Source organism: Arvicola amphibius, chromosome 7 (genome assembly GCF_903992535.2).
Source record: "Arvicola amphibius chromosome 7, mArvAmp1.2, whole genome shotgun sequence".
Taxonomy (NCBI): domain Eukaryota; kingdom Metazoa; phylum Chordata; class Mammalia; order Rodentia; family Cricetidae; genus Arvicola; species Arvicola amphibius.
Window position 1 is genome coordinate 14,285,750 of NC_052053.1, and position 12,217 is coordinate 14,297,966.

General features: G+C 44.9%; 1 protein-coding gene across 1 annotated transcript in view; it reads right to left on the bottom strand.

Moving 5' to 3' along the window:
- Positions 1 to 12,217, bottom strand: part of Myo3b (myosin IIIB) — a 293,201-nt gene that overhangs the window by 156,744 nt on the left and 124,240 nt on the right. The window contains exons 9-13 of the mRNA XM_038338032.1: positions 9,138 to 9,234; positions 8,061 to 8,177; positions 7,354 to 7,458; positions 3,914 to 3,997; positions 2,618 to 2,820 (exon numbers count right to left, since the gene is read on the bottom strand). Coding sequence (XP_038193960.1) covers positions 2,618 to 2,820; positions 3,914 to 3,997; positions 7,354 to 7,458; positions 8,061 to 8,177; positions 9,138 to 9,234 — 606 coding nt within the window. The remainder of the gene's footprint in view (positions 1 to 2,617; positions 2,821 to 3,913; positions 3,998 to 7,353; positions 7,459 to 8,060; positions 8,178 to 9,137; positions 9,235 to 12,217) is intronic.

The following is a 12,217-nucleotide window of genomic DNA, read 5'->3' on the forward strand; positions in this document are numbered from 1 at the left end:
TACTCTGGATGTCAGAGAAACAGGACCAATAGGATTCATAGCCTTTTGGAGCATTCCTTCTAGACAGAGTTAGATGGTTATATTGTTATATTGTCCCATCTTACTTTCTCCATGTGTCACACAGGCCTAATAATGTCATCCTCCCAAGTTAGTAAGAGACTTGAATGAATTTTCTTGAATTAGCTTTGCGGTGGTGTCACATGCCTTTAAACCCAGCACTCGGGAGGCAGAGACAGGCGGATCTCTGTGAGTTCAAAGCCAGCCTTATCTACAGAGTGAGTTCCAAGACAGGCTCCGAAGCTACAGAAAAACCCTGTCTCAAACAACAACAACAATAACAACAACAAAAAAAACCAAAGAGAGAGAGAAAGAGAGAGAGACTTGAATGAAATGGAGACATAATGCTTTTCAGGTCCTGTCCTCCTAATTGTGGTGGCTCTGCCCTTCTCTGGGCACACTCGAGTATCCCATTCCTGGTCCCCCATCTCTGAATAAGGCTGTCTGAAGGTCTGACAAATGGGTTTTGAATAAAGAACCTTTGAGAGGCTGGCCAAGTGTAAGACAGCTCTGAGTCCTTGTGTGCAGATTTCTGTATGTTTCCCTTCTGTCTCCAACTGCTCCCAACTCCTGCTCGGGCCTTGGGGCTTCGCTGTAGATTTATTTCCCTTGACTTTGTGTAAGTGATCTCCATTCTCAACACTGTTCTTTATCATAGCCCCCTGATTGTTTCCTTTAAAGCCCTCACTCCCAGCTCCCCTCTTGCTTTATCTCTTTCTCCCCCCACTCCTGTCTCCATTTTGTTGGCTAACTCCTAAGTGATCCACAGATCTCAGATCAAATGTCTTAAATCTTGAAGACCGCCTTTCCTCTCAGATCCCAGGTGTTTCACGTCAACTTGACACAAGACGGAGTCGTTTAGGAAAAGAGAACCTCAGTTGAAAACAAATGCTCCTACCAGCACTGTCCCGTGGAGCATTTGGTGTGAGAAAGCAGCCTGGGCAAACCTTGGGAGCAAACTGGCAAGCAACACTTCTCTGTGGCCTCTGCATTGCCTCCCACTCCAGGTGTCTATCCTGACTCCCTTTGATGCTGGGCTGAGATGTCAATGTGTAAATGAAAGCAATCCTGTCCTCCCCAAGTTGCCTTTGGCCATGGTATCTTATCACAAACAAATGGAACTCCGCTTTCCTCATGTACCCCACGCAACTCCTTTTCCTAAAGCAGGTTGCGTGTTCTCCTCTTTGCCCCTTTCACCTTCCTAGCTCTCACTCAGAAGCAGCACTGTTGCTTCTGAACACTAGTCATAGAGGCTCCGTTAATTCATTCACAGCTGTGAGCCTCTCATCCCTGCCCCCACCATCACCACCACACACACCCACTCCAAACTCTGTGGACACGAGGACTTTGCCTGCCTTGTTTACTCCGGCAGTTCCTGCAGAGAACACGTTACTGTCATACAGCGGGCGTTCAGTACTGAGTGGCTGTGTGCATGGGGCCTGCTCCTGAGAAACTCTTGTGTCCTGTAGTCATCAGAACCAATCAGGAGAAGAGTGGCTAATACTGCCAATCTGTACCGCATCGCACATGCTTTTGAGTCATTTTATACAGATGAATTGTCAGTCTTCCCAGCAAACCTGTGAGGCCATTGACTGGTAGCATCTCTGTTTCCCAAATGAGACCCAGGAATTCAGCGACAGGCCCAACGTCAGAGTGTCAGACCCAGGGTCAAGCCCAGAGCGACATGCCCTTAATGACTATTACCAATTACTACCTTGCTTTTCCTAAAACAGAGTGTTGTAGTTTGAATAATGTCCTTCACGGACTTGTATATTTGAATGCTAGGTCCCCAGCTAGTGCCACCATCTGATAAGGTTATAAAACCCTTAGGCAGTGGAGCCTTGCTGGAGAAAGTACATTACTTGGGGCAGCCTATGAGGTTTGACCGCCTGACTAGACTTCCTGTCCTCACTCTCGGCTTCCTGTATGTCAATGAAATGTGATCGGCCAGCCTCATGCTCCTGGCTATCACCTTTCCCAGACATGATGGACTATATCCCCATTGGAACTGTGAGACGATGCAAACCCTTAAGGTGTGCGCAAATTAATTACTGTCACACCCTACCTTACACAACCAATTCAAAAGAAACAAACACACCATCCATAAAGCCCTCCCCAAGTCCTTTGCACTCTCCCCTTAACACCTTTTAGGTAAAAACAAAAACAAAATCCCAAAATACAAAAATAAAAACAAAAGCAAACCTACCACCAAAGGCTGGGGAGATGACTCTGCTGTTAAGAGCACTGGTTTCTCTTGCAGAGGCTTTGAGTTCGGTTCCCAGGCTGCACATGGCAGCTTACAACTGAGGACCTGACTTTCTCCTCTGGTCTCTTAGGGTAACAGGCACCCATATAGTGCATAGACATGCATGCAATTAGAACACTCATGACATAAGGCAAAACTAAATCTTACAAAACAAACGTTAACCACCACTAATCCTTTGTTTAAAACACTGAGAGAGACTAATGAACAAGGGGAAATGGAACCTTTGAAGCTCCCGAATCCTCCAAGTTTAGATTGGCAAAGCAAGAACCGGTGAGAAAACCTAAGTGCACCTACGCGGCCTGCTTTATAACTCTGGACTTTTCAAGGAGGTACTCGGAGATTCTCGCCCCCATCACAGCTCCAGTTGGTGTGAACATCATTTCCAGATACTTTCCAAACCGGCTGGAGTTGTCATTGATGGCTGTGCAGGCGTTCCCAAAAGCTTCCACCAGGGAGTTCACTTGGAGGATTTTCTGGCGTAAGGTTTGATTGTTGGCCTGGGGTAAGCAGACGGTGGTTAGGAGAAGCTTTCAGAAGCAGCATTCTAATAATGTCTCAAAAGGCACCACATACACACAGAGAGAGAGGGGGGAGGGAGGGAGGGAGAGAGAGAGAGAGAGAGAGAGAGAGAGAGAGAGAGAGAGAGAGAGAGAGGTAGCCCAGTAGCCCATGCACCTTTTCTATAGAACTCAACTTTGGGAAAGTTAGTGTCAACCCTGATGAAGGAGTCTCTAGGTACCATGCATGAGTCACAAAGCCAGATTTGGTGGCAGGTATTTTTTTATTGTTGTTGTTTTGTTTTTACTATTATATATATAGTGTTCTGCCTACATGCCAGAAGAGAGCACTAGATCAAATTATATAGATGGTTGTGAGCCACCATGTGGTTGTTGGGAATTGAGCTGAAGACCTCTGGAAGAGCAGCCAGTGCTCTTAACCTCTGAGCCATCTCTCCAGCCCCGGTGGCAGTTTTAAAGTCTGATTGCATTGCATAGGGAAGTCTTGACAGATGTTTCCTGCCTAACAGTTTAGAAAGAATTCCAAATACAGACATCCTCTAACTTTTCCACTCTGCCTCTTGCCAATGCACTCCAGTGCTAATAAAGGAGTCCTCAAGCCCCTCCTTAGTCAACATGATGCACTAGTGGCCAAGGATAGGCACCTCCTGGACTAATTTGGCAGTCCTTCCTTCCATGCCCTTGTCCGGGCTACCATTTTCCTTTTCCTCAACCACTGCTCAAGGGACTCCATTCACCATTTCCTAACTGCCACAGCGGCTCTGACTCAGAGCCTACTCACTTCTCCCACTGAACAGCTCAATGTTTCTATTACATGGGAAACACAAAATAATTGATTTGCCCACAGTGTAGTAACTCCATGTTGGTTTTATTTTTCTCACGAGATGAAGTAAGGACAGCACACTGGCATCTTAAGAGCCTAGCTATCAGGAGGCAACACAACAAAGATGGGGTGTTCTTATGTGATTCCTGATTTTAAAAAAAAAGACTATAGTACTCCCATCTGCTTTAAAACGAACAGTTGGTTCTGTGGGGCCTTCAAACCGTGATCCAGAATTCGGTTGGCCCTTACCTTTCCCAAGAAAGTCAGATGCTGAACGATGAGGTGGGTGCTTTCTGTCTTCCCTGATCCACTCTCTCCACTGATGACGATGCACTGACACAGAAAAGAGAGTCAGGGAGGAGCCCAACCAATCACCACACAGAAACAACCTGCACATTTGGCTGTGGTTTTTCCACATAACATACCCCACTATACTCCTTCATGTTTCATTGAACAATCATTCTATCCTGGAACTCTTTCCAGTATATGATGAGCTGGGACAGCTGTTTGTCATTGCAAAGTTTAGATCTAGCTTTGTCTGATGGTGCCATTGTTAACTGATCCTTGTGGGTTGTTTGGTCAATTCTTGTTATAAACTGTATTGCAACGAATCATGCTATATATACACAGGTCATTGTATCTACATCCAGGTTCATCTGAATAAATTCCAAGTGGGCAACATTCGATCAATAAGTAAAAATATTTGTAAAATAGCTACTACTGGATTGCTTGACTTGGGACCATACCCGCTCTCTAGTTCACTAGAGATCAATTTATCTTTCCTGGCATATTAGAAAGGGTAAGTGTCCAGGGACAGCTACGTGGGAGACATGAACAGGGCATGTGGAGTTGAGGCCGGTACCCAGGATGCAGTCTGCTGTCTTGCAGCCTCACTACACAGCGTATGGATTTGTGCTAATCTGATTGGTTAGAAGCAGGTACTCAATGCTCTTTGAATCTGTACCTCCTTTTTATGAGTGAGGTCAAATGCCTGCCACATGCTTAAGGCCAACCATATTTTTCCTTTTGTCCTCATCTCTATTGCCTGTTTTTTCTTGTGTTGTGGGCTGTGCTCTTCCCACCACTTCCCGGAGCTCTTCCTGCACAAGGGAAATCAGGGATGAGGGAGAATAAAAGCGGCAGGGTTGGCCTTTGTCCTTGGGTCCTGGCAAGCAGCTTCTTGGAATTTCCTAACTGATGGAGTGATGAAAGCATCTTCTGCTCATGGAGTGATGAGAGCATCTTCTGCTCAGGATGAATGCCTCTAACCACACCTCTGCCATGCACGAGGTGGCTCCAAGTGGAAGCCAGACATGGGGATGGGCAATGAGAAAGAACAAACAGACGGGCAGAGGATGGAAACTTTCAGAACCGCCCCCCCCCCCGCCATCTTCCAGAAAGGAAAAGAGGTTGCAAATTGAGCTCAATAAAAACTTTTAATGAGGGGCTGGAGAGATGGATCAGTGGTTAAGAGCACTGACTGCTCTTCTCAAGGACCTGGGTTCAATTCCCAGCACCCACATGGCGGCTCACAACTGTCTGAAAATCCAGTTCCAGGGGATCTGACACCTTCACACCAATGCACATAAAAAATAAAGTTAAAATAAACCATAAAAAACTTTTAATGAAAAGAACTACTTTATTTTATTATTTAAAATATTCTATGAGCATCTATCCCTTGCACATAATGTTGGGTTTCCGCAAAGGTAATTTCTTTCAAGTACATCTTGGACTTTGACTATATTCCTCTCAGTCTAATTCCCTGAGTTATAAAAACTTTTTAAATGATTTATTTATTCTTATTGTATATGCATTGGTGTTTTGCCTGCATGTGTGTCTATGTGAGGGCATTGAATTCCCTGGAACTGCAGTTACAGACAGTTGTGAACTGCCATTGAACTTGGGTCCTCTGAAAGAACAGTCAGTGTTCTTAACCGTTGAGCCACGGAGTTATAAAATCTCTTAAACAAATGAGATTCAGTGAGTTTGGGGAAGGTCCTGGGAGACAGTGCTCAGGTGAAGGCAGGATCCTACACGCTCCTACCCCCTCCCTCCACCTGTTCCATGCATGTCTCCCACATGGTTGCCCTGGTTTGTACCTAATATGCCAGTCAAGACAAATTTAGTGTTCTCCTTGATTCTTCGAGTTGTTCTAGAGAATTAGCCAGGCTGAGAGGATTATTGGAACCCCTGAACTTGTCCTTGGCTTGGCAGGAGTGTGAGGCTCCTGGGTACTCCATTTGTGGCCGGCATCTGACATGTGGGCATTTTTGTTGAAATTAACCTATAACCTGTGGGGTCTGTGCTAACTCCAGAGTGTGTCAGGATTGCTCTAAATTGTAGGACACCCTGGAGAAAACGTTTAGTTTTGGAAAACACACAATTCGGTGTCAGAAATAAATTAGGGTGGAGATAGGATGACAGGAAAAAAAACCTTCCAACAGGCAAGCTTTTTAACTTGAAAGTCATGCTGCTCTGTCCACTTCTTTCCTCTCTGGTAAATCTGTGGACAGTTTTTAAATCTACATAATAATGTAGAGAAGGTCATCTCTAATGTCAGCAAACCTCTCTTCTGTGAATTTTGTTGTGCAGTGGTTTGAGTGAGAAATGTCCCTTATAGTTTAGGGCGATTAAACACTTGGTCCCTAGCTGGTGGTATTGCTTGGGGAGGTTTTGAAGGTGCTGCCTTGCTGGAGGGGTGTTGGTTCTTGGGAGCTCTGAGAGTAAAAGTATTCTGCCTGCTTCTAGTTTGCTCTCTGCTCTGCGTGGGCAGTTCGAGGTGAGCCCTCTCGGTTGCTGCTCCAGTAGCGATCTTGCTTACTGTCATACTTTCCCACCGTGACAGACTCTTACACGTCTGGAACTGGAAGCCAAATAAACTCTTCCTTCCGGAAACTGTCTTGGCCATGGTGTTTTCTCCCAGCAACAGAAGAGTAACTAATACACACTGGTACTAATTTTGTCTACCCTCCACAGACCCAAAAGGTTAGATTTTTTTTTTTTTGTCTCTGGAAATAAATACATAGTACGCTATCATAAAAATTTCTTGCAAAATTAGGTTCCCTCTATTTGTTTACAGAATACAAAAATATAGGAAAATAAACCTAGCAAAATGGAGGAGGGGTGAAAGGCAGGATAAGCCATGCTGTGAAAATTAGACGTCTAGACAATTAAAATTTATGGGTTAACTTTGTGTTTAACTAACATTGAGCTTAAAAGTTTGCCAGTCTTAACCCTAGCCCATCAAATTTCCCAGCAACTAGATGATATATAACCAGGTGTCCAGGGAGTGCAGTATTTCACACACAGGGGACCTAGTCATGAAGATCCTGAGATGTTAATAGGAGGGAATTTCATTTATGCCATTATACATCCCATTTTTATTACAGCCATTGCATGTAATCAGGTTGCGGCTGCCCTATGTTCTCATTATATCCATATTAGAAATGTCTTTACTGCATTTCACGAGAGAAAATGAAGTTTCCCTGTGTGTTATGAATCTCAAAAGGGTTTTGTCCTCCTCAGGCATCCAGGGCCCGTGTACTGCAATTCCATTTCCCATTTTCTCCGGCTAGCCTCTGCAACCTCAGGTCCCATTTCCCCAGGCTAGCCTCTGCAACCTCAGGTCCAAACAGAAATGGGCAGATGAACCATGTTCCACCTCGCAGATGAGGAAGGCGAGTCCTTACCTGGTCTTTGTTGAAAGTGACCAAACACTGGTAAGCATTGTCTGCTGACGCGAATATGTGGGGAGGATTCGAGGCTCGCTTCGCCCCGTGATAAAGCCTGGAAAACTGGAGGGAAAACGCAGCTCATTTAAAGGACCCTTCAAGTGCTCTACTGGGCCATCTAAGGCTTTCACTACCTATTACCCCGAAGAACAAGGGTTTTCACGCTTCTGAAAGGCTCGGGGATCTGCAGGCCCATATTCTGACCCCTGTTCTCTGTTAATGGCTACACAAGCTCGGATAAGGGGCACTGACTGCCCTACTCTGCCTCTTCCTCTTCTGAAGAAGCCATAGTATTTACAGCTTTCTGGTCTCATAGGGTGAGAAGAAGTAACCCAACCCAGTGTTTGGCACGTAGCAAGCATTCAATAATTAATTTATTGCTACTTGTTTTAAGAAGTTTCTCCCAAAGATAAAAATTCCATTCATGTTAGATTATTGTCTACGGTTTGGGATATTAGCCCCATGATAGGCAATGGATCACACAGTTGTAATACTACTTCATTCTGTTCGCATGTTTGATTTTCTTTCTCCAGTGCCAGCATTTGAACCCAGGGCCATGGGCACACTGAACCACTGCTCTACCATTGAGCTACATTCCTTGCTCCAGCCTTATGAATTTTAATCACCCATCAAGGATCAAAACATGCTTTTAAACCAGTCCTCACCTGTGGAGAGTATATGCTTAGATTCTGGAAGGGGTTTAAGGCGATTAGAATGTCTCCCACATAGGTGTAGATCAGCGCGTCTGCATAGCGCTTCTCCAGCCAGTAGATAATTGTGTCCTAGGAAGGAGGCACAGCCTTGAGAAACAGTATCAGTCAAGGCAGAGATGCTGAGAGCGGCAATGAACCCCTTACACACTTCAGTCTAAAAAGATGAAGACAACCTGCTCAAATCTTAACACTCTTATGATCCTAAGTCTCTGAAAGGGTGACAGATGCCTTGAAAAGACGCCATAAGAATGTGCTGCTGAAATAATTAAGAGTTGCTGACAGGCATCGAGATAGCCAACCAAGATGTCAGTTGTTGCTGGGTTGGGGGCAGACTTTGTCCAATCAGAAGGTTCTAGTTATAATTAAATTCAACTGTATACAACAGATTCCCCCAGGTTCTGGGACCCAAACTTGGGGCATCTGGAACAATAGCAATCACTCTTGCTATTACCAGCTGAGCCATCTTGCCAGCTCTAGTAGTTTCTCAAAAGTTACACTTCAAGTCTTGACTGTGGAACTATGGGATTGAACTGTGCTGTTATACATTGACGCTGAGGGTCCCCAGCAGTAGACTCTACAGACGCAGTTTCAACTTAACTGACTGTCCAAGCAAATGTAAGTATTCTGAATGAGGAATTATCTTGGTTTTCAGATTTCAAACATCAACTATAATAACTCCACCATCTCTGTGAAGGAAATATCTCCTTACGAAGAACAAACAACTATCTTCAGGGTAAAGTGCAGTATCTTTTTTTTTTATTTAATAGAAAATAAATTTAGGTTGGTGAGCTTCATTGGTCAGGCCTATGGCAAAGGGAGTTTTACTAGAGATTTTTTTTTTCTTCATCATTCCAAAACTTACATACAAGCACACAGAGGAGCGTAGTCACCGAATGGAATGTTCCGTAAGCGTCACTGCATAGTTAATCAAACAGTTTTTGAATGACTTTAGAAAGATGTCCAGAGAAGGGGCAGGCCCCCTGTGTGAAACAAACCATCCGCGAGAGTAGTCTACTAAGTATTCAGTACCTCATCCAGGACCTCGAGATTGACCAAGTCATCTTCGAGGCAGTGTCTGTCAGCATCCTCCACTCGATAGGGTCTTCTGGTATGCATCCTTTCGTGCCTGGAAACATGCAGAGAGTATCAACATCCAGACAGTGCCTACTGCGGAAGAAGGCGGGCGATGAGGGCGGCTCGCTTGGGAACCCAGCCCACGACCCATCCAGCGACCTCAGCGGCAGTGAGAGCAAAGCCCGTCTAGACGCCACCCTCTGTCTGTGGCGCCATCGGGGGAAGTCTCTCTTCCACCAGAGTGAAGAGCTTTACCAAGTGGAGGCACCAAACATACTTTTTTGTTTCCTAAATTCCCGCTGCAGCACTTTCAGGAGATGTCTTCTACTTTTTTTTTTTTTTTTTCCTGCTCGGTGTGGTACGCGGTCTGCCCCAGTGCGATGCTTCGTATGAAAGGAACCAAAATCCCGACACTAAGCGGCAAGAGCTCTCGTTTAGACCATTTCTCCATCCTGTTGGAGCATAGACTTTCCACTGAGCCACAATGTCCCCTCCACCTGACTGCCAGCACCCAAAGAGTTGACCGTGTTTTGCTTTTTACCTTGTCTGAAAATGCCTTATGACCTTTCCCCAGAACAACTCCTCTCGCGAGACATTCTCTCAGCCTATTCCTAAGTGTTGGCCAAATGCGTCTGTGGGCAACACGTGGGTTATGCGTGTTGAATTATAAAAATTGATATTCTGGGAGTTTTACTTAGCAAATGTGTTTTTGCGCTCAACCTTATCTGTTGTGTTAGTATTTACTTATGCACGTGTGCACTTGTGCGTCCACATATTGTGTGTCCACAGGCTCTCATGGAAGCCAGAAGGCAATCTTCAGGAGTGAGTTCTCTTCTTCTACCTAGGTTCTAGGAGTTGAGTGCATGTCATCGGGCTTCTGTGACAAGAGTTTTTACCCACTGAGTCATCCTTTCAGACCCATACTTATAAAATCCTATTTGGGGCATTGCTTACCAACTATTTCAAAAATTTGAATGACAATAAATAAAAGTCCCCTTTGGTATTCCAAAGTTTTGTTTTGGTTTTTGCTTCTTTGTTTAACAAAGTCTTGTGTTTCCCTGGCTGACCCCTTAGAACTCACTGTGTTAATAGAGAAGGACCTTGCTTGCATTGCTGATCCTCCTGCCTCTGCCTCCTGAGTGCTGGGATTACAGACACGCACCACCCCTCCCAGTTAGCCTGGTGCTGGCAATCAAGCCCAGGGCTTTGTATAAGTCACATAAGCCCCCTATCAACTTCGTCACATCCCAATCCAAAATGTAATTCCTTAAGTAAAAGAATTAATTGAAGTAGGCACTCCCATAATTCCCCTTGTGAAGCTCTGATGCTCACGGCTGCTGGGGGCGAGCATTGGCCTACAGGGTCAAAGCTCTGGTCCCTGTCTCAGAGTGGCTAACCATGAGTGAGACACTCAAAACAACTCCCTTAACAGGAGCAACTCAGCCCTCTTCACCTCTAAATGGAGCCACTCACAGCTGGTCTATCCGCGGAGCAGGCGGCTGTGAAAGCACACACAATCTTTGACATAAAAATTCAAATGGGATTTTAAAATGCATCAGGAACTGCTCTTAGGCCCTTATCAAAATCTGGAATCAAGTTTTGCATAACTTCTTTCATGAAGACTCAAAAATACTATTACATTATACCTGTAAAATGCTCTCCTATGGCCTGTCGGTTCACCAGTGGGTAGCATCCTGCTTCCCTGGGTGGTGCCATATACCCAATATCGTCACAGTTTAAAGGGTGTCACCCTCTGATGGTAGCTCTGTCTCCCTGCGTCCCACAGTTGGTTTTGCTGTACAATACCATGTACAACAATCATGGAGTTTTCACGTGTAATCTCCTCCTTGCTACACACACAGAGGAAGTAGGTAGGAAAACACCTTCAAGTCAGCTACACCACGGCCTCCCTTCCCAGTCCCAATCACTGGTAGTTTCTGATTAGAAGGTTCGTCTAAAGCATGTTAGCCGTCTCCACTATGGGAGCCAGTTTAATTGCAAAAGTCTGAAATTAAAATGTGGGCTTCGTTTTACTCAGTCTAAATCAGTAAGCTAGGCATTCTTAAGTGGTTAACCAGAACATCTTCTTTGTCTATGTCTTTCCGTGTAGGAGAGGTCAAAGAGAAGCCACACTGGGAGCTGTCAAGAGAGCTCAGTGGCTGAGTGTGGACTGCTTTTCCAGAAGGCCTGAGTTTGTTTCCCAGCACCCATGTTCACAGTAGGCAACTCCCACATGCCTGCAAACCCCAACTCCAGGGGCTCTGACTTCTGCAGACACCAGCAATCATGAGTACACACCGATGCATACACGTAATTTGAAATAATAAAATTTGCAGTCTATGCTTTTAATCCTAGCACTCAGGAGGCAGAGGCAGGCAAATCTCTGTTGGAGGCCAACCTGGCCTACATAGTGTGTTCCAGGTCAGCCAAAGTTACATAGAGAAATCGTCTCAAAAATAAATAAAATAAGAATTATTTCTTTTTAAGATAAAGAAATCAAATTGGTTTAAAGTGCATTCTCTGAGTCAGGTTTGGTAACGCACAGGTATAAACTCAGAAATTGGGAGGCTGAAGTGAGAGGATCAGGAGTTCAAGACTATTCTGGGCTGCATGAGGAGCTCCCAGTCAGTCTGGGTTACAAAGAGACCTTGGCTCATGAAAAGGGAACAGGGGAGGGAATGCTAATTTTCACTGTTACTAAGAGCTTCCATCTGCACTCTTTAGTAAATAAAATACCAGGACAGTGCATACTTCTACCCAAATCCCCTCTATATAAGCCTAAGTTTTCCCCCTTAAAGTTCAACATAAAGAAAAAACCCTCAACTGTTTAATATAGCAACCAAATTCTCATTGTATTAACTTCAGGCAGCTTACCTCTTTCCTTAATTATGCCTAGAAATTGTGTGAAATAAGCTATCTGACAAAGTTGGCAAGAGTCTGGAGAGATGGCAAGAGTTAAGGGAACTGGCTGCTCTTGTAGAGGACCCTGGTTCCATTCCCAGCACCCACGCAGCAGCTCACAACCATCTGTAACT